The sequence below is a fragment of the Mustela erminea genome, chromosome 17 (assembly GCF_009829155.1).
Source record: "Mustela erminea isolate mMusErm1 chromosome 17, mMusErm1.Pri, whole genome shotgun sequence".
NCBI lineage: Eukaryota > Metazoa > Chordata > Mammalia > Carnivora > Mustelidae > Mustela > Mustela erminea.
Genome location: NC_045630.1, coordinates 1,847,289 through 1,870,231, shown reverse-complemented (window position 1 = coordinate 1,870,231; position 22,943 = coordinate 1,847,289). Strand labels below are relative to the sequence as shown.

The 22,943-nt window shown below is 42.4% G+C and overlaps 1 protein-coding gene across 5 annotated transcripts; it reads left to right on the top strand.

Moving 5' to 3' along the window:
- Nucleotides 1-334: 334 nt before the first annotated feature.
- Nucleotides 335-21,685, top strand: SELL (selectin L). 5 transcript variants are annotated; one of them, XM_032317824.1, is made up of 9 exons: nucleotides 335-358; nucleotides 1,660-1,741; nucleotides 3,871-4,257; nucleotides 5,228-5,335; nucleotides 9,067-9,252; nucleotides 12,253-12,381; nucleotides 16,355-16,373; nucleotides 20,108-20,218; nucleotides 20,848-21,685. In XM_032317824.1, exons 2-9 carry the CDS (start codon nucleotides 1,729-1,731, stop codon nucleotides 20,864-20,866), a joined length of 972 nt encoding a protein of 323 aa, XP_032173715.1. In that variant the 5' UTR covers nucleotides 335-358; nucleotides 1,660-1,728; the 3' UTR covers nucleotides 20,867-21,685. The 5 variants fall into 5 exon arrangements, with proteins under 5 accessions (XP_032173715.1, XP_032173711.1, XP_032173710.1 ...); XM_032317820.1 differs by lacking the exon at nucleotides 335-358 and adding an exon at nucleotides 426-593 and having other exon boundaries at nucleotides 20,135-20,218; XM_032317819.1 differs by lacking the exon at nucleotides 335-358 and adding an exon at nucleotides 426-593.
- The last annotated feature ends 1,258 nt before the right edge of the window (nucleotides 21,686-22,943 follow it).

Here is a 22,943-nt window from a genome sequence, read left to right as displayed (position 1 = left end):
CAAGGAAAGAGGGCGCAGGAATCCTCTACTGAAGCTGGGCCGGCACTGGGAATTGGTGCCAAATGCTGTTTTGATCGTGTGTTTTTTGCAGTTATCTGGGACCTGTTACCATGGATAGCCAAGAGGTAGTGCAGGGTTTATCCAAGAAGAAAGGAGGGAAAGAGAGAGAGAGAACGGAGTGGAGTGGAGGAAGGGAGGAAGAGAGAGGGAGAAGGAGGAGGAGGAGACAGAAAGGCAGGAAGGCAGGAGGGAAGGAAAGCAGGAAGGCAGGAAGGATGGAAACAGGGAAGGAGGCGAGAATCTAACAACAGGCGCTGGTCAGCAGCTCCTTCTCTCTCAGGGTGATGACAGAAGCCAGTTAGGAAAGGGGTGGAGAAAGGGGAGCAAGAAGGGGGGGGAGGTAGGGGGAGGGAAGGAGGATGTGAGACTCAGTCTGAGAAATGAAAAAAAAAAAAAAAGCAACCCTTTCTGGTGGCCTCCACGCAGCCTCCCCAAACGCAGCACACCTAGCTGTGGGCGAGGACCCAGACACCCTGGTGCTGAGTGGAGAGGCTGCGTTCCAGAAGAACTCAAGAAGGACAAATAAAGCCATGGTGAGCTTCTCAGCCTCAAAGATTTCCAGGTGCTCAGATAGAACCCCCTTGGGATTGCGGAGACAGGTGGCAAAGGACAAGAAACGAGATGCTTCATTTTTGGTTTTAACAAAGCCAAGAATTAAAAATGCTGAGTCTAAAGGGTGTTTCTAGAATCCTTCATCTCAGATGTGCTGATTTCTCCTCATTGACTTGTTTCTGGTGAGATCCTTGAGGAAATTCTATCTTGTTGAAATAGGCAGTTTTGCAGCCAAACACTGGGGCTACCTGAGAGGCAATAAATTCAGAAGATATGGTTTTAAGGTGGGCAGAGAACTTGTGGTCTGGATTCTGCAAAATGTATTTCTTTTTAAAGTGAAAAAGAAATGAACTGCTTTTCTTACTGGTGCCCGGCTAGCTAATACTTTTTAAGTATTTGAAGCATTGAACCATTGTAATCTAGTTTAAGATTTTAGCATTTTAATCTCAGACATCAATAGTTCATTAAACAATGAAGAACACTTTAAGGGGCGCCTGGGTTGCTCAGTGGGTTAAAGCCTCTGCCTTCAGCTAGCAGCATGATCTCAGGGTCCTGGGATGGAGCCCCGCATCAGGCTCTCTGCTTGGCAGCAAACCTGCTTCCCCCTCTCTCTCTGCCTGCCTCTCTGCCTACTTGTGATCTCTGTCTGTCAGATAAATAAATAAATAAAACCTTTAAAAAAAAAGAGAACACTTTAAAAATATACATGTTAAATATAAAATAGTTTCATCTAACAACTCAGCGGAAAGTACAAAAATTATTGAAATGTAGAAAAGAATCAGGGTAGTAATAATCAGCAACGTGAGGCTAAAAGGTAAGGGTGGAAAAAAAGCAACAAAAGAAAAGCTACAACTCTGTAACAGTTTTGAAGCAAATTTAATGCTACTTTTTTCATGCACATCTAAGACACCTCTCACTTCAGACAGGGTTCATGAGCAGAGGTATTTTATTTTGAATTCTAAGAAGGTTGCAACCCCGTCCTTAAGGTGCTGTAAACTTGCGATTTAAGAATATAAATCTAACTATAATTCTGTATTTTCTTTGCAGATATTTCCATGGAGATGTCACGGCTTTCAGAGGGGTTCGCGGCCTTCCGTCAAGGTGTGGGTCTGGGCCATGCTCTGCTGTGGTATGTGACAGTATTTGTTTATTGCTAAGCCCTTCTTTAACTTGTGCTTAGTCTCCTTAAATATCCCCCGAGTGCATGCAATTGCAGGGAAGATTATGAGGTAGATAGTTGTTAGTTCTATCCTTTTCATAAACATCTTTTTCTTCCTGTTACTTTTAGTACCTCCCCCAGAAACCTCCTAACCCTGACACACCTTTGTTGGATGGTCTAGATCTTGATAATTCCACAAAAGTCTTAATTATGAAGAAATAAAGTCAATTAAGAAATATCTGATGGGACACTTACAGTCCATACCAAATATTTAGCAGGGAACTTTCTTTCTTTTTTCTTTTTTTTTTAAGATTTTTATTTCCAAGTAATCTCTACACCCAACATGGGGTTTGAACTCAAAGCCCAAGGTCAAGAGTATCACATGTCTTCCAACTCAGCCAGCTGGGTGCTTGGTGCTCTTGTTTTCCTTCAGTAGTTTAGTGCACATCAGCATCATTTCTACAATGAAAGTGTGAGCTCCTGAAGGTCAGAATATATATATATATATAACTTAAATTAACCTTTAAATTTAATTTTGAATATATTTATAAATTTACACATATTAATGTATAATGTATTTATTATATATTAATAATATATTGATTAATATATTGATTATATAGAATATATTTATTATATAATATATTAACATATATTAAATTTATATATAAATGTAATTTTAAATATATATATTTATTTTAAATATATATATATGCATATATATATTTCTTCTCCCATTGGTGTGGTGAGTTTTTATGTCTGATTCTTGAAGATTCTCCAGCACTTGTTTTGAACCTTCTTTCCCCTTCCTAAGTAAGCTAGTGCTTCTTACCCCCAGCTTAGATTTTGAGCTCTGGCCAAGCAAATGTGCTTTCCTCTGGCCCTGACACATTCCTTACGCCATGTGTACCTCATGTCACCTGCAAAGCTAGTGCTCTTTTCATTCAACAAATGTTTTTACAAGTCCCTCTGATGTGTCAGACACTGTTCTAGGCCCTGGGGATACAGCACCGAACCAAACAGTTTCTTCCCTCTTAGAACTTATATCCTGGTAGAATGTTCCTTCAAAACTCTGTTCCAAATGTGTATTTTGTTACATTCTTTACTCATTAATCATATCTGTTTCTCAGTTCGCTGTTCAATTCTGGTATGTTTAATTGGATCAAGATTAATTATGTTTTCTTTACGTCTGTTATTCCTTGTTCAGAATCTTTAGGAGACTGTGAAGATTGGATCTATGTTTTCTTTCGTATTTCTCCATGGCTTTTGCCCTACACAATGAAAACTCAATAGATATTGATGGCCACAAAAACATTTACCTTAACGGTAACACAGTGTTTCACATAGATCATACCATGCTTCGAATGGCATATAATACCATGAGGTCATTGCATAATTATGTGTTTGTTTCAGTCTTGTCAAAGCCCTCATATTTGAAGCACCCTATGATTATTAAACGCCATCAGCTGAGTATCCTTGTGTACAGAACATGATCTAAATAAATTTCATAATCCTGCAGCATTTAGTTTTGTAAATTACTCTTTTTTAAAAAAAATAGTTTTTTTTTTAATAGCTTGAGCTATGTATGGAGGATTTCCCAGAAGTAGCTCTTCCTGTGGTAAAAGATTACCTTTTTGATATGAAAGAGAATACTTAAAGTATGTTGTTATTCCTGTCCTTATATTACTTCTCCCATAGAAACATAAATGTTAGCTTTTAGGAAATTATCCCGTGATAAAAAGGAGTGGGCAATACATTTTAAGGATATATAATTATACAGAAATAGAAAAAGAAATATGGATTTCTAAAATATGGTGATTAAATTTCACTTGGAAGAATTTTGGGGGAAAATGAGGTTATGAAATAAAATCTTAGAAGCTACCAAATTTGTCTAAAATAGAGAAGTGAGCAGAAAGTATTACATATTACTGTGAAAAGTGATTAGGAACCAAAGGTCTAGGTTCTACCTCAAATCTGCAAATGACTGATTCTGTGGTCTTGGTGTTGTCATCTTTAAGTGGCAAGCTCAGTCTGGATTACTTCTCGCTTCTTTTCGGCTGTAACCGTGAGCCTGTATAATTCACACTCATGTCTTGCAGATTTCCTTGCACGTGATGGAACCAATGGCTGGACTTACCACTATTCTGAAAAACCCATGAACTGGGCAAAGGCTAGAAGGTACTGCCAAGAAAATTACACAGATTTAGTTGCCATACAAAACAAGGGGGAAATTGAGTACCTGGAGAGGACACTTCCCTTCATCAACACTTACTACTGGATAGGAATCCGGAAGGTAGAAGGGATATGGACTTGGGTGGGAACCAACAAGTCTCTTACCAAAGAAGCAGAGAACTGGGGAAATGGAGAGCCCAACAACAGGAAGTCCAAAGAGGACTGTGTGGAGATCTACATCAAGAGGGTCAAAGACGCAGGAAAGTGGAATGATGACTCCTGCTACAAACAAAAGAGAGCCCTCTGTTACACAGGTAAGGCGGGGCCAAAGTGGGGAGAGCGATGGGACTCATCCCAGAGGGATGGCAGGGAGGGGAGCAGCTTCCAGCACATTCTAAAAATAAGTCCAGTGCTCTAGAAAAAGAACAATAAAATAAAAATCAGGTCCTCTTTGTGCATTTTTGGTGTGTGAGGCTGCTCCTAACACCCAGAAATGACACCTCGAAATCCACTTCTGTCAGTATGTAAGTGTGTGAAGGAGTAAGGCAGGGAAGTGGAAGCAGAGATGGATCTGGCTGGGAGTTCGGGCTCACGTGACCTCCGTTTCCTCGCTGTAAGGTCGGGGCTTTATGCTCATGCCTCCTTCTTGGCTTAATGTTATATCCTTCCATAGCACGAAATACTGCTGTGTTTCGTTATTTGTGGAGGATGGAGATTTCTGTTTTCAGCTCCAAAACAGCCAGTGTTTTCCCAAGTCATATGTCAACAGTGAAAACACAGTTCATTTGCTCTCTTGCATATTGGGCTCTCTACTGATTTAGCAAGTGCAGACTTCTTTCTTTCTCTAGTACTTTCTATAAAAGAAGGGATTGCCAGGCATACTGCAGAAATGGTTGAGGCTAGGTCATCACTAACCTACTTAAAACATTTAAAACAAAGCGATTCTAAGGGTTTCAGAGTACAAACTAAGTTTCCCCAAAATGCTATAGAGTATTGACGTTGGCAAATTCATTCTATGCATATGTCTGTGGCTATACGGCCAGTATATCGCATAAATTAAAAGATTCTAGCATATGGTTTTATTGCAAAACAGCTATGAATGTGCAAATAAACCTTTCCTGTTCATTCAAATAGTTGCAGCTGCGTTGGTGGTATAGTGGTTAGCATAGCTGCCTTCCAAATAGTTGCAGCCAAAAACTTACCTATACCTGAAGAAATGACTATGAGGACTAAGAAGTAATCATGTTAATATAATTTATTTCTGGCCCCCGCACCCCCTTAAAGCTTCTTGTCAGCCCTGGTCGTGCAGCAACCATGGAGAGTGCGTGGAAACCATCAATAATTCCACCTGCAGCTGTGATGTAGGCTTCTACGGGTCTCAGTGTCAATTTGGTAAGCCCCTTCCTGACTTGATTCTTGCTGTGTATAGTCACAGGGGTCCCTGTAGCTTGTGGAGGTTGACTGGGACAAAATGATACTAGCCATTCCGAGAAATGAGAACTTTCGATCAGAAGAATATGCTTGCACAATGTGGTTATGTTTCCTGAATGGTTTCATAAGTCAGCATGAAACTTCAGTCCACTTCTAGCAAACCGCCCAAAGAAGGCAGTTGGTAGATTCCTGTTCTTAGGGGACTCAATCCTGCCAACTTGTCGGTTTCATTAGAAGTAGAAACCTTGAAAGAAACATTGTCATTTATAGTTAGGAGGTTAAATTACCTATTAGGTACTCTTAATTTCTATGTAGTCCTCAAAATTATGACAGGGCGAGGCTGAAAAGAAAAGTTCACATAATGATACAAAATATAGGTGAGAGAAATATGGTAATAAATCCAACACATTTATTTGGGCTATGATTTTGGGGGATAGAAAAGCAAATCTATTACAGATTCTGCCCATAAAGGATTTGCAATTAGCTAGTGGAAGTTATATATGCTCATAATTTTATTTGATGGAAAGCAAGGTAAGTTGGAATTAAGTACCTAATGAAAGAATCTGGCCTTTCCTTGACAGCAGGAGGTCACTTAGTATCTTAACACCTGCATTTGGGCACTATTCCTAGAAGCAATGTGTAAGATGGACTGGAGAACAGAAAGAGAAGATGGACAGAATCAGTAGGAGTCTACTGAAATCATTCACAGTCATGGTGGTAGAAACAGAAAGCAAAGAGTACATAGACTCAAAGTCAAGGAGTCTTTGACCCAGTCAACTCACTACTGAAAGAAATATCAAATCCTTTGATTGATATTGATTGAGTTTCAAAACTATGGTTGAAGCATCTGGTGCACAGTATAGAAAATTATAAGAAGAGAAAAGCAATGTCTGTAAAGGGTAAAGAATTAAAGCCAAAATAAATTTCAATGCCAACCAACCAGAATAGGTCTTACTCATTTCACTCAATTCTTACCCAGTACTTTCACTCTACTGCTGAAGTTTATTTTTATTATTTATTTATTTATTTATCCTTAATATTTTTATATTTTATTTTTTAAATTCTTATATCATTGGCATGTCCATTTCACTCTCTTTCAAACGTTTTACTTTTTTTTTTTTTGTCTCAGCTTTCATTTTATTATTCTTTTCTGGCCTTCTTTCTACCTCTAAGCATTTCTCCTTGGGTTTCTTCATGGGCACTTACTTGCCCAAGCCCTTATACTACCATTATTTCTCATTTTATGTCATTCTGTTTTTCGTCCAGGGATTCTACATGACCCCACTTTGGTTAAACTTACCAACTTCTGTGGACTCACAAATTCATGTGAGCTTTGGACTGACAAATCTTTGTCCAGCCCTGAATTCCAAATATGCTAAGCATATCTTTTGCGATGCCCCAAAGATTATAAAATCAGTTGTCCCGGCCAGCTTTCCTTTTTGTGTTTCTATCTCATTACGGGGCACCACCATTTACATGAGTACTCTGGTATGAAGCTCGTTCACCTCCCTTTACATTTATGCAAAGTAACACAATGCTCATTTTTATAACTTACTGTTTCCCTAATATCCTCCTATTTACCAATGCTGCTACTAGTGCCCCCATTCCTCCTAGATTATTGCTTTAATTTCTTAGTTGAGTTTTACCAGGTTAAATTAGCTCCACTTAAAAATACTGTTCATACTATAGGTAGGCTGATTAATCAAAAACAATCAAACGAACATCACGCTTATATCCACCTTTTAATTTCTAACTATTGTTTGTCCTACAGGATGAAACCTGAACTTCTCCAGCTTAGAGAAATGCTTAATACATAATAGGTACTCATTTAATGCCTGAAAAAAGATAACAGCATTTTGCCTTAGCTCCTACCTTTCTTTCTTTTTTTATTTTTAAATGATTTATTTATTTATTTGACAGACAGAGATCACAAGTAGGCAGAGAAGCAGGCAGAGAGAGAGGAGGAAGCAGGCTCCCCGCTGAGCAGAGAGCCCGATGCAGGGCTCGATCCCAGCACCCTGGGATCATGACCTGAGCTGACGGCAGCGGCTTTGCCTCACTGAGCCACCCGGGCGCCCCTCCCACCTTTCTTTCTAATCTCATTGACATCATCCCCTGCATCCTCTTTCCTTCTAGTAACATCACAAAGCTTGTCGTTCTCCACACTTCTCATGTGTGCTTCGTATCCCACTGACTTGCTCATGGCTTTCTCTCTCATTTTGACATGGCTAACACACCTGTTCATCTTTTTTTTTTTTTTTTTTTAAAGATTTATTTATTTATTTATTTGACAGAGAGAAATCACAAGTACACTGAGAGGCAGGCAGAGAGAGAGAGAGAAGGAAGCAGGCTCCCCGCTGAGCAGAGAGCCCGATGCGGGACTCGATCCCAGGACCCTGAGATCATGACCTGAGCCGAAGGCAGCGGCTTAACCCACTGAGCCACCCAGGCGCCCCACACCTGTTCATCTTTAAGACATACTTCAGGAACCATTTTTCCCCAGAGCGCTTTCTTTGGACCCTAAGGCAAACTAAGTCTCCCTGCTCCCTGTTTCAATTGCCGCACATGTTTCTTTCTTGTTTGCCCCACATTCGTTGGCGTCATCCATGCGCTTGTCTGTAGTCCCTGGGAGACTGACGCTTGAGATCAGTAAGTACTACTTACTGCTTCCTATGGCAGATGAGACTAGGCCTGGAGTATATTAGGCATGTGCTTACAGGTATGAGTTAAATTGGAGAAAGTAAGTTAATTTGGACTTGTACTGTATATGGAAAATATAAAAATTTTCTAATGCTTCTAGTCCATTCTTCATTGAAATCTCAAAACTAAGTCACAATGATGGCTCAAATGTGATCATCAATAGGACACAAGACTTGAAGTACTTCCTCAAATGGCATGGCAGGCCCTACAAATGTGAAATCACTATTTCTAAGGCTCAGTTTGGTCTACCGTGAACCACAAGTCAGTTTGATCTACTGTGAACCACAAGTCAGGGACATAGTCTCTGAAGGGGCTGAAGGTAGGACCTAGAAAGGGTGAAGACAGACTCAAGGCTGATGCTTCCTAAAGCCTCCCCACTCTTTTCCACATCTCCTGCTCCCAGCATTCTAATATACCTAGGAACTCTGATGTGACAGCTATTTCCAAACTGAGCTAATCATTCCCATGTAAACCTATGTAGTTTTAAACATTCAGATAATGCCAACAATAATAAAAAGACTTAGCTTAGTGTTTAATTAGGACTTCCTATGAGCCAGGTTCTCTTCTAAGGCCTTGACTTACATTAGATCTTTTAATTTCCACCCCAGCTCTAGGAAGTTAATAGAGTCATTATGACTACTCTTTCTTCCTTCTTTTTTTTTTTTTTTTTTAAAGATTTTATTTGTTTATTTGAGAGAGTGAGAGAGCATGAGCAGGGGGCGGGGGAGAGGCAGAGGGAGAGGGAGAAGGCGGCTCCCCACTGAGCAAGGAGTCTGATGTGGACTTGATCCCAGGACCCTGGGGTCGCGACCTGAGCCAAAGGCAGAGGCTTAACCCACTGAGCCATCCAGGCGCCCGTGATTCCTCTTTCACAGATGAAGAGACCGAACCTGGAAGGGTTAATTCACCGTGTGCCAAGGCAGAGCTAGGAGTTAAACCCAGACATCAAGTCCTCTTCACACCAGCCAGTACTGTGTCTTTTCTTACTGCAGTGATTCAGTGTGAGCCTTTGGAAGCCCCTGATTTGGGGACCATGGACTGTCGTCACCCCCTGGGGAACTTCAGCTATTCCTCCAGGTGCACCTTCAACTGCTCTGAGGGAACAGAGCTCATTGGGATTGAGGAAACCACTTGTGGACCTTCTGGAAACTGGTCATCTCAAGAACCAAACTGTGAAGGTGAGTAACTCTTCAAACCAGAGGTTTTGTCATGGCCTCCTTGGGTTTATGGACTAAGAAAATGCAGTAGAGATTTGCTAAGAAGTCTCTGTCCTCTTTGGAACACAGTTTAATCTAACTTAGATCACACTGTGATGTTTTTTAAAGGGATTATTGTTGCTTAAATTGAAAAGAAAAACCACAAACAAAAAAACAACCAAATACCTCTGAAAGCATCTCACAGTATATACACAATTTTCAATAATACATGGTGTGGCTGTGAAGTGTGTAGACCTGATGATTCACTGACCTGTACCCCTGGGGCAAATAATACAGTATATGTTGATAAAAATAATTAATAAAAATAATAATACGTGGTGTGATTATACTGTTTTATTTTAGTTTTCTCATTGTCATGGCATAAATTGTCAGTCTTGTTGAACCTCAGTTAAATGTTGGTTGTTCTGTCCTCTCAGTAAACCCTTTTTTTGTGTCATCTTATTGAACACCAACCAAATTCCTTCCCAGGGGGTTGACAGTTTTGGTGTTCTGGTTTTGGGGGGTTTTGCTGTTTTTTTGTTTTAAAGTGGGCTCCACGCCCTGTGTACTCAACATAGGGCTTGAACTCACAACCCTGACTGAGATCAAGACCTGAGCTGAGACTAAGAGTCAGACACTTAACCACCCAAGCCACCCAGGTGCCTCAGTAGGGTTTTTGATTGTTTTATTTGGTTTATTCTTAAAATCATTTTTACCTTTCCTCCTCTGTGAACTCTCAGGGGAATAACAGCTGCTGTGAAAAACACACAGTCTCTTGATCTCTCTCTCTCTCTCTTTTTTTTTTTTCATTTGAAATATGGTGGGTTTTTCTTTTTTAACCTTCAAGAAGACTATCCCTATATGGGAGAAAACTGGTGGCATCTGAACTTGTGAAGTTTTGGTTACACTTTCTACATTTATGCAGTGGATTCACAATTTTAACTGGCTTAATTCTCAAAAAGTTATCAAAATCACATTGAAATCATAGAACTAAGTTGAGCGACCTGCTGAATTTTATTAAAGTTGAGTGACTCGCCTCAGAGAATTGGGGTGTTTGTCAACACTGCTTGCTTTAGATCAAGTGACAGGGTGGGAATGCTGTGCCCTCACTGAGCACATTCCCTGACTGCTCTTGTCCATCTCCATGTCATGTCCAAGGCCATGTAGCATGGTACCCTTCCAGCAGTGCTGGAGAATTACCAGGACTGGGGCAGCAACAACTCTACCCTCTGCCACCTTCCCCCCAGCAAGGGCTGTCAGTGCCCCTGGCTTCCCCTCTGACTCACCACTCTCCATCACCATCAGGGAAATAAAGTCTGGGAGCGGCATTATCAGAACTAACTTTTTAGAGATAATAAATGTCTAGATTCAGCCAGGTGGTTCCACAGTTGAGTCAAGAGACTTTGGTTAAAAACTTTTGGTCAAGGGAGGGTCTCTGCTCAGAAATACTCAGAAATACTTTCCTTTTTCATCGAAGTGATTCAGTGTGAGCCTTTGAAGGCCCCTGATTTGGGGGCTATCGATGGTAGTCACCCCTTGGGGAACTTCAGCTCTACCTTCACGTGCACCCTCAGCTGCTCAGAAGGAACGGAGTTAATTGGGGAGAGGAAAGCTCTTTGTGGATCATCTGAAATCTGGTCAAGCCCTAGTCCAAAATGTCAAAGTGAATAAATTTGTCGCGCTATAATGAATATTTAAAAATGGAACTGGTGAATGGGAAGAGAGTGGGGAAGATAGATTAAACCTTTAAATTTCATTGTTAAGTGTGTATGGCCTAAAGATAAATTTGTACACATTAATTTACTGTAAAATCCTGGGCTGTTCTTATGTCTTCCTTCAATGACAGCCTTTTCTCTCTTCAGCCAATTTTCAACTCCTATCTTAACAGCTAGGCACTAGATGCTTAGTGTTAGATGTTCCTATCTTAACAGCTAGGCACTGTCTCTGACTTATTTCTTACTCATTCTTCCATTTCACTACTATCTCATTTGCATTAGTCCATTTAAATGTCTCTACAAAGGTCACTAGTGACCCCCTAATTCCCAAAATAGCAGATATTTCTCTGTTATCACTAAGCTGATGCCTTCCTAATCTGTGAATGAGAAGGACCATGTCTTCCTCGTTTCCATGGACCACCCCCCCCCACTCCACACAGTGCCCATGCTAAATAAGGTGAATTAAAAAGTTGTCCTCTGTTTGGGTCATCTGGGAACTTGAGCCTATTTTCTATTATACATTTGGGTGTGAAGGTGGATGCACCTTGGAAAGATTCATCAAAGTAACACGAAGAATAAGGGACACAGACATTCTACTAATAGATAAAAGTACATTTATTAGATCGGTGGTAACAGAACATAGTTTTTTCATATGGGTAGTTTTTCAATAAAAGTTCCCAAATAAACTCAGCTCACTCTTTCAAGAGGATAGAGGTGTATCCATCTACTTATGTGTAAAGAAACTAGAAATACATGGTAAGTCCACATCACTTGAAAGACAGTTTAGTGTAGGTCCTTGCCATGCAAACAAATACATTTGTTTCCACAGCTGTCTCAAAATAAAAGCATTAATAGTTTCCATTGACAGATAGGTTACCTGGTTCAGATCACTGGCTTTTATTTTTCTTGAAGTCATATTAGACATGTTAGGTCTTCTCAGCATCATTGAGTCCCAACTATTGAACAAGGTCATGGAAATAAATACAACGATGACCACTTTTTGCCAAGATTTTTAGGTACTTCTTCTGGGAGTTCCGTGAACTGCAAATCTGGAGATTAAGAATTTATAGGCATTGGGGTAGAAAAGCTTGTCTTGTCTCTCCCTCTGCCGGAGACTCGTCTTGGTCCCTCCCATGCCAGTGTCCTCACCTGTCGAATGACGTCACGTGGGCTCTTACTAGGAGATGTAGGGAGGAACAAAGCCTAACGTCATGAGGTGCTCTGAGCGAGTACTGCCGGGGTCTCATGCTCTGTATCTCTCTTTCAGAAGTGGACAGAAGCTTCTCAATGATCAAGGAAGGCGACTATAATCCTATCTTCATTCCGGTGGCAGTCATGGTTACTGCTTTTGCTGGGCTGGCATTTATCATTTGGCTGGCAAGAAGATTAAAGAAAGGTATGTGAGTTCACCTTCATAGGAAAGTAACACAATTCAAAGTGGAAAAAAATACAGAAACCCATAGGAAATTAAGTATGATCAGTTCAGCTGAAGTGGGATACCAAGTTCTGTGTCCTGTCACCAGCATCCCTGGGGGTGTGTGAAACAGCCCATGCACACTTCCATGAATACAAGTTGGCTGATTTGTGCTTATCCTCTGACGAACCTTTTAAAAATGCCTATTGTCTTCAAGGTACCATGCCAGGGTGATAACAGACAAATGAGATGTTTTAATGGCTCTTTGCTCTTCTTAAATTCTGAAAAAAGGATGCATCATCTCTGTCCTCTAAGACCCTAAATGCCTTTGATCTCAGTGCTACAATTCCACTAGAGAAGGAATCTAATGACCAATAAGGTTTTTAAGGCACTGTTCCCCAAAACCTGAGTCACACACCTGTCTGTCTTCTGACGTGTGGGAATTGCATTGTCCCTGGAAAGAAACCCTCACGTTTTCTCCCCAATGTCTATTCACGGAGGATACAGCTTTAACCCAATGCACAGCATTCTCCCCCCCTCCCCCACCCGACTCTGGCCTGGGGAGGAAAAGCGAATGAGGAGGGCTGTTTGAGAAGCTGCTGCTTGGAACAGTGCGGGGGACAGCACTGGGGAAAACAACAGCCCCACTCCCCTCACCTCCCCGCAAGTGTGTCCAAACCCTAAACCGGGACCGACTTGCTGGTTACAGGCCCACAGTCTGCGGCAGGCCCGGAGTGTGCACCGCCACATCTGGCCAAACTTACCCGGCGGAAACATTTAAGACTAGGAAGTTCAGGGACAAGACCAGCTTTTGAGCTCTCGCTGCTTTAAGTTCAGAGGCCATCGGTGACCTCGAAATAACTGCTAACCAGCTGTTTGGTGTTGCCTTTCTATGGAGTCAGTTCATCGCCATTTTAATTTTACTTCCATTGATTATTTACTCTGTATTCTGCTCGGTGAGTGCGGTCTCTAAGGGCTGCCCCTCACCCATCCTCACCACCAGTGGCAGGAATATTTACTACCCAACCCTAATGGTCTTCTCCTGTGATCTGATCTTTCGTCCCCAGTTTAAGAATGACACTAGATTAGTTTTATAACCGACCCAGAAAGATGATGGAAGGGGACACTGTTGACATGCAAGCACTTCCTTAGGGCCAAGGGAGGGCACCAAGCAGTTCGAATATCTCTGCTCCTGCTCTTGGGAATTCTGCTAAGACTGGATCCCATCATCGTACAGTACAATATGACGCACTCAAGTACTACTCTAAGGCATGGGAAGAAAGAGGGTTTTTTTTTTCTCCCACCACTGATGATCTTTTCCACTGAGACTCCAAAGCCTGACCCCAGTAGTCCTCTTGAAGGGTAGAGAATGCAGTGGCCCATTACACACAGCCCTCTGGGAGACGGGGGCTGTTCTCTAAACAACCTTTAAGGATTTGGGGGCTGTGAGTCACCTTATTAAGGAGCATAGTCCCAAATTCCAAAGTCCTTTAATAACTGTTAGTAGAATCAAAAGACCAGAGTGAAGTTACTTGCATTCAGTAGCAGGGTGTGGGGTGCAGGGCGGGGGTTGGCTGGCAAAGGCGGTTGTCTCAGCAGGGGTGAGAACAGCAGTGGGGTTGTTTTTACACTTTTTTACGTTGGTATCATTTCTGTACAAGATCTCAAACTGATAACGTGAAAACTACATGCCCCTGCTGTGGGATTAAGTGTGGGGCAAACAGGAAACGGATAACGGGCAGTGAGGCTAGATACACGTATGCCAGCAAAGAGAACAGAAGCCCCAAAAATCACTCACTCTGTAGGGGAGCCGGGTGCCTTTAATGTAGCATTTTAATAGACTTCATCTGCGGAACGTCTTCTGCTAGCTCCAATTTTCAAGTGACTTCATCTTCCAAAGATTGCAATTGTCACTTAGTTCTTTGCAACAAGAAGAATGTTTTTCCTATGGAAACGGTGTTAGGGTGATGGTTAGGTTCCCAGGCTAACCTCCCAGAGCTTTTCTGACAGTGCAGCTGACACATTTACAAGAAAAAAAGTTAAATGCAGTAAGTCTCATGTGTATAGTAGTTATCAACTCCAAGGATGTCCCAGGTGTTTGGGGTGCAGCAAGCTGGAAAAAGAAGACAGGCGAATATTTAAAACCTACTTACCCAGTGAAACGACTATGTTCTTGACTCCTGTCCTGTCCTCAGAGAAATCTACTAAAACTACAGTTTGGCACCTGCCCTAATTGCCTTGATATCCATGTTTTGCTTCATTGTTCTGGAAGAGAAATAAATCCAGGCTCCAGAAATGCATGTCCCTCTGAATGGGTTGCCTAGAAACACGTTCGTCCCCTAGATAATCATTCTCTCATAAGTCATTATCATTGCCCCCTTTGGTAAATAAGGAAACTGAGGCACGGATTTTAAGGCCAGATGTCTCACATCCCATGTTGGCAGGGGCCAGAATCAGAGATCAGATCCGCACCCTCAGAGGACCTCAACAGTGACAGTCTTCAGATTAATGAGGCTCTCTGTTTTCTCTTGGTTGGAAGAATTCCCCACCCAAACCAACCCACAGGGTTAGAATAGGACATGAAACTGAACACGTGCCCCTTAGTTCCTTTTTCTTCAAGCAGACCTCTCTCAGTAGTAACAGATTCTTGCTCGCATTTTGTTATGTGTGTCGTTGGTCCTAAAAGGAAAATGTATTTATACGAAGATAAACAGAGCCTGAAGTTAGCTCAGATTTCATTCTCCTTGGTCAAATGTCTTCAGCCCATGTTATCAGAAGGCTGAATTTTGGAGGAAATGTGTAAAAGAGTAAAGCCTAACATTTTAAATGCTTAAAACAACATCTGAGCACTGTGTGTGTGGTAGGCCCTGGCCTAAATACTTGGAATACATTTTATTTTACCAACTCGGTATGGAAGATGTGGTTATCACGCTCCTTCCACAGATGGAGGAACTGTGGCCGGAGAGACTAAGCCGCTATCCGGACACACAGCACAGCTGATAAAGCAGGTTCGCATCCAGACTGGATGATTCCAGAGCTTCACGTAATCACCACAGAAGCACAGTGCTTCCCAGTGATTTGTTTGTTTCTCAAAAAGATATTTTTTTCTTTTTTTGCTTTTATTTCCTCTGGAGTCTAACTCTGCAGTTTGTTCATTAATCTACTTAGTTACACTCTTTTGTCTTTGGAAACAATGTAAGATGGTTTATGAAATGCATTCCACATAGTAAGCTAAAAATCAGTTTAAAAATAGGTAAGAAAAGGAAGGCTAAAATTTAGGGCATGAAAAGAAGTTCGAGCAAGAGGTGGAGTTGGGACACAAGAAGGTAGGTCATGAAATCCTGTACACTTGCTAGGAAAGGGTCTTAGCTCAGGGTCTGGTTCCCGGCAGCCAATCAAAGAAGGGAGCGCAACTGGTCATGATGTCGCTGTGTTTGTAAGGTTAAAAACACATCAGTTACTCAGATGAGTGAGTAATCCTACCACTGGGACCCGAGTGAAATTTCTTTGTGGATTCTCCCAGACGAGGTGGTGTGAGATGTAATGACACATACTTCCAGCCCCCAAGTCTCTTAGGGGGGAATCTGAAGGTAAGCTGAGATGGCAGGCGGGAGGGGGTAAGCATGTGCCTGGGTGGAGCGGGTCTGCCTGTCCGGCAGTTGGAGCTAGACTTCTGTCTTTACGACCAGCAGAGAGGATGGGATGGAATGCAGAAGCGTCTGTGTCAATGTGTCTGTTGCGCACGAGTACACACCAGTTTGAATTAGCACAGAGCCGGCATCTCAAATCTCCTTACACACAGATGGGGTTCACCAACAAATACGCAATACACCCCAAAAGCCAATTTTGGGAATGGGACTCTGCTTTTGCTCTTACTTAAAAAAAAAAAAAAAAAAAAAAAAAAAGGAACTATCTGCTCTCGCTGATGCCATTTTTCTGTTTCTTCTATTTTTAGGTAAAGAGTCCCGGGAAAGGTAAGTTTCATCAGCGAGAAGTTTCTACATCTGTTGATCTTTTCTCCACCTTCCTTGAGATACTTCCTGTTACAGTCAGACATGTCAACTCCTTGGTAGCTACATGAGGTCTCACTCAAATGCAGTTTCCGTATAAAGTGATAATCTACTAGCCTCTTTTAAAAACTGTGCTTCTGGCTTCTATGTGCGTGAGTGGTTTTGCTTTAGGGTCAAGGGATTAGAATGAATGAATGAATGAATGAATGAACAAATGATGCCCTGTTAAGAAAGGACAGCTACGTGAAGGGAGCTCTTTCTGATGATCCCTGAATTTTCTGTAAGGATTGGAAGCATGACGATGTGTCTCTTCTTGTCCTAGAGAAATATAAGGGCAATACCAAATACAGTGTTTGTGAAACATTCATCAAGCATTTAATGAGAAACCAATAAATCCCAGGCCCTAAAAAGGTATAATTCTGGACCCCAGGCCTCCGTGCCTGCTACAGGAAAGTCAATGACTACTTCTCTGTTAAGCGTTGACCTTCAGAAACGTGGAAGAGGTAGGGAACATGAATTCTGCCTGTGGCTTCCCCAGTGAGGCCGTTCCTTTTAGCCTGGTCTTGGCCCTCAGACTCTTAACTACAGGGAACAAACTGAGGGTTGCTGGAGGGGACGGGGGTAGGAGGAGATGGGGTAACTGGGTGACAGGCATTAAGGAAGCACATGTGATATAATGAGCACGGGATGTTGTAGGCAACTGACGCGTCACTAAATTCTACTCTATATGTCAACTAAATTGAATTAAAAAAATTTTTTAAATTTATTTGACATACAGAGATCACAAGTAGGCAGAGAGGCAGGCAGAGAGAGAGGGAGAAGCAGGCTCTCCACTGAGCAGAGAGCCCCATGCGGGGCTCGATCCTAGGATTCTGGGATCATGACCTGAGCCAAAGGCAGAGGCTTTAACCCACTGAGCCACCCAGGCGCCCCTAAATTGAATTTAAATAAAATATTAAAAAATGAGAAATGGGGGAGATATAAGGCAACATAAGCCAGATCATAACTTATAAGTCCTATTAAGGAGGTCTTTGGGGGTAAAGCAGGTGAATGCCATGCTGAAATTTTCACCTTACAAGGATCATTCTGCAAATAGGGGAGCTGGGTGAGCCCGGAGGCGAAGAGCAGTTCTGGAGGCACTTGAAGTTATTAGGTTAAAGCTGATGGTTCCCATCTAGAGAAAGAACAGTGAGTCTGAGTTCTGAGGTAAGAGGTAAAATCAAGTGAATGTGGTAATTAATTGGCGAAGTGAGAGGGACAAGAATCAAAGAGGTCATCACGGGTTTGGTCAGGAACAAGTGGGTGGTCACTGTCTACTCTGTACTATTTGCTGAGAAGGGAACCCGGAAGAATGAGAGTGAGGGTGCAGGTGAAGGTGACAGGTTCGGTTCTGTCTGTGTTGAGCTTTAGGCATCTGGGGCTCACCCACAGTTCATTGGTTCAGTTTGTTGCACAGCGGCCACCTTGGGGCAGGAGAGTGGATTTGGGGGTTCTCACATTCCAGGAGGTTAACTGCTTTTTTGGGAGCAGGTACAGTCATCTGGGCAGCACGTGGAGTGGGAGAGCAGAAGAGGTTGGGGGAGGGGCGGGAACCCGGGGGCATCTGTATTGAAAGGACTGATGAAGGAAAGGGGATGGGGAGAAGTTGCCAGAGAGGCAGAAGGAAGATGAGGAGAGTCTGGGTCACGAATGCCAAGGAAAGAAGGAAGTAGAAATGGTTTCCAGGGCTGCTGGGAGAACCAGTGAGTTCCCACTGGATGTAACAAGGGTATCAGTGCAGAGACTGTTCTGTGTTTGAGGTCATGACCGAAGTCTGATAGCCAGGCTGGAGGGTTCAGTGGGGGTGAGGAAGTGGAGACAGAGCAGGTAGGCCATGTCTTTATAAAGGCTTGGCTAGATGAGACAGGAAGTGGATGACTGGATAAGGACGTCAGGTTCGTGGAGGTTCTTACGTTCTAGTTTATTTTATTGTCCTATCTTCTGTTCAGTGCTGTAAGTGGGGAACTAGGCCCTTCTCTGGGTTGGGCTCCCTATCTCTGTGGGCAGGAAATCCACAAGATGTAGAGATTTCTTTCATGCTCACACCCATTGAGTGAAAGTCTTTCCTGGCACAATCCACCCAGAGCTGTTTTCTCATCACAGGAACCACCTGTTTTTTAATTGTCACTAGATGGAAGCAGACCAGTTCAACTTTTTAGAAGATTTTGGGGGACAGGAAGAGAGGCTGGCAGGAAGAGTATTAGCATTAAGTTAATTACCACACTCAGCTAATTGCCGTATAAAGTGTAATGGCTCACTGATTCTGACAATGAATCAGTCAATAGTTGTTTATGGTGTACTTTTGTGTTGGAACAATGCTAAGCTTGACCGAGACACCAGCAGGAGTGAGTCCTTGGCCCAGACCTCAAGGAGATTTTTATCTAGTTGAGTAGTGAAGACAGAAAAATAAATTAAAAAATTATTTTCAGAAAAATATAAGGCAGAGGATGGTGATGGACAATGAACTCTGTCTTAAAGTACTTTTTCTTTGTGTTAAAGTACTGTGTTAAAGTATTTTTCAATACAGAAAATCTTACCAAGAAGGTGGATCCTGGGTTGGTTTTGAAGAATGGATGGCATTTAGGTGTATGATGAGAAGCAGGGCAGAAGGACTACAGGGAAATGATTCAAACATGCTACGGCATGGGGCTGGCACAGTGTATTCAGGGGGCGTTCAGGGTGCAGAGGAGCTGTGAATAGAAGTTGGAAAGGAAGGTTGGCCCCATCGAGGTAGGTCCTGAATGCATCGCCAGATGTTCTAGAAGGATCTAGCCAAGGAGCATTATTTGCCCAGGTGCCTCGAGACAACTCTCATTTATTGACCAAGGTGACTTCAATTCATAGAATTATAAAATTTTAGGTATTGAAGTGATCTTGATGGACATCATGATCCAACTTTCTTTATAACTGAGCTAGTTAAGTCACGTTCCCATTGGCCCTGAGCTAGTGACATGGTTAAGATAATTGTAAACATTTATGAAGCATCAGTTCCACACTGCACACTTCTCTGGGTGTTATAGGTGTCTGAAATCCTTCCATGTTGCCTACAAGCCTGGGGGGGGGGAGAAGTACTATTAATACTCTCATTTTTCGGGTAAAGGAACAGAGGCAAAGAGAAACAAAATGTCTAGTCTGAGGTCGTGAATGAATGACAAAGCTGAGATTTGTACCCACCTGGATCCGAAGGTCACACTCTGCATCCTTATGCTTCTAGAACTCTGGACTCACTGATAAGAGTCCCGAATCCCAGACACCCTCCTCCCCCAGCGATGTGATGGTTTTTCTCCCCGAAACCATTTGTGATGGCACCGACGATGGGTGGGACGGAAGAAGCAGAGCGTGTTTCTAGAACAAGCCAAACATAAAATGAGAACCATAACGCTAAACACTGGAGCGTTGTTTCTAGAGCTCTGGTGCCAACCCACACAGCCCTGGGTGCTTCTCCTTCAAAGCTCTTCACCGGTGAATGACCGACTCCTAGGGCACCTGTGGTTTCAGTTCTTGCCAGGTTATTTTTACTGTTCTGCAAATTGGTTCTGTTTACCACCTCATTTGGTTTCCAGTGTCTAAATTCTGCCGGGGTAAAAGTTACACCCAAGACACACAGGGAGATACAATGCCAACGTCAGTGGAGGGCCTATGTGAAATTTTGTTTTCAGAAACATTTTTATCTCTGTGTCGGCAAGCGCGTTTGCAGCTGCTGAACCGTGGTCTGCCCTGGAAGGTCATCATGAGAGCAGAGTCTCAGAATCCAGTTCTCCCTTGGAAAGGTGCTAATAAGACCCGCTCAGTTTGGCTTTTCTTCCCCCACCCCTTCCCCCTCCCCTGCAAGGAGACAACGGTGTCACACACACAAAAAGGTGTGGTTTATTTCATGAAACTAGATTCGTCTCCGTTTCCTTAACTCATGACCCACCAGAATCAGGCATTTAGAATCACCACCGTACCTTGCGTGAGTTTTGATTTTTCTCTAATTTCCCTTTTTATTTGAGCATTGTCATCTTCTACCGCTTTTCCTTGACTGCCCGCTGCTCAGAATCCATCTAAAATGCCCCTCATACTCATCCGATCTGAAAACAAAGGCTGTGCCCCAGAAACGCCTCCAGGTGTGGTGCATGGACCAGCAGCGGGGACATCACCAGGGCTCGGCAGCATCTCGGGCCCCACCCAGACCCACCTAATCAGTCTGCATTTTCACGCCGCCTCTGGGTGGAAGCACCCGCAAGTGTGAGAAGCGTTGCTCTACGGTTTGCTTCTCATTCCTTTGCTTTAGTGAATGTCTTGTCCAAACCTACCTGAAACGCATTTCCTCCACTCCTCTTCTGACATTTGACCACCGTTCAGTTTTCCAGTTTTTAAGCTCCTTATTTTAATTTCTGTTCCCCTGTTTTTCTTTCAGTGCCAATGATCCATATTAAAGCACCCTTCGTGGAAGAAAATTCTTCAGCTGCTCAGGGGTTACTGGACCCTTCGGATCCGTCCCCAGAACGTATCACGTGGTGTTGAAGATGAAGTGCGTCTGTTTCGCGGCATCTGGAAAGATTTCGGCAAGACCGGCAAGCTCGTTCTGCTCCCGCTGTGCCCCTCACCCACCCCTGCAGCCCCCGCTCCGGCTGTGCCTTACATAGCTCAGTGTTTTATTCTCTTTTTCATGGACCATGGGGGAGAGGATTGCTAGGGAATGTAAAGATGTCCGGTTTTGCTCTCTATCCTGACTCCATTTCCAGTTCTAATTCCACGCTGTACCTGCTGACCTTAAATACAGTGGAAACCTGACCCATGTGTTCCTACTGCCTCTGATTCCTTGCAAGTTTTATGTCCCTCGCCCTCCGGTGCCTCTAGGGGTGCTTTCTTAGACATAAGTTCATAAAAGTGCTGTTGTTCTTGCTTTCCAACTCCCACAGAGTAGTGGCGGGGGGGGCTCAGCCCCAAACAGAGAACGTCCTGCTTCTCACCTTCTGGAAATGAAGGTCGTCCTATTTAACTGCCTCCACACCCCCCACCTTCGGCCCCCCATTCTGTCTCTTGTTCCCAGCTGGCTGGCTTCCGCATGGAGCATCTCATGAGGACCAAATCAAAAGAGAGAAGAGTGAGATAGTCTGCACTGATATTTTAAATTTATTTTTTATTCTTTGGTTTTCAGTGTTGCTCTTTGTACTGGACCCCCCCCCCCCAAGATATCTTGTATTTGATGCTTTTTTTTTTTTTTTTTTTTAGTGACCACTCTATTGTTAATTTAAAAAAATCACCAGACTACTGGCTGCAGACTACTAGCTGCTGACATCTTTGATATCAGGTTGAACAAGCGGAGCGAGATTCCTCCCACCCTAACCTTCTTAGTGATCTACTGAGATTCTCTGGATCTTTAAGATCCATTTCAGTCACCCCTGCCCCCAACTTCTTTCATAACTAGTCCTCTCACAGCTGGTCCAGACCTGTGGCCTCCTACTGCAAGATTGGTCTACAACATGCAGTTTTGTGCTTAGTTGTTTTTTTTCTAACACTACCTAAAAGTCATCACGTGTATGTTTTCTCCCAGTGACATGCTACCTTCCTTAAAGGCACAGATTGTGTAGGAGCAAACAGTGTGTGGCTGGTAGGAGTGGCCGCAGGACCTCTCTCCATGCATGCGATGACCCAAGCAGACACTCATCCAATGTGGCTAACTTCTTCCAACAGGATAGGGACCTGGTAAAAGCCAGTTGAAATCCCGTCTTGCCCCATGGCCAGGTGTTACTGGGTATATATATATATATATATATATAATTATATATAATTTGTATGAACATACAAATATATAATTTGTATGAAATTATATAATTAATAATTAATTAATAATTAATATTAGTTAATAATTAATAAATTATATATAATTATATATAATTTCATACAAAATTATACATGTTATGGTCATGATTTTTTGTTAATGATTATATTTTCTTTTCTCAAATGCATCTCAGATCCTGCTTTACAATATGAGCTGTTGCCAAAAAATTCTCCGTGTTCTACACTATGAATCTAGGCTATATTATTTACATTCATGTAGCTTAAGATACATCCTTTAGAGTTGTATAGTGCACAACCTGTACAAACTCACACAGCAGCCCTAGTGTTATTTCTCGGAAGTAAGGTATATTTAGACTAAAAAACACAGTCCTTAGTTGAGCCTAAGGCTACTATGAGATCCTAGGAAATATGTCATGCTATATGTTAGATAAAGATTCATAACATTCATAAAAAGTAAATAAGGGTTCATAAGATAAATTTTTCCAAAGACCATGGGTTTAGCCTCCCTGAGACTTAGTTTCCTGTTTCTTTGCCTATAACATAATGAAACATGCCTTCTTTACCTCCCGGGGTTATTGCGATGATTGAGTCAGGTATGAACTTGTTTTGTGAATGGAATCTTAAATTTAGATTGCTTTCCACCAAAATCTTGCCTTCTGTGCTTTCTTGGTATAGGATTTTGGATCTTATGCATGGGCTTGAGCAGAA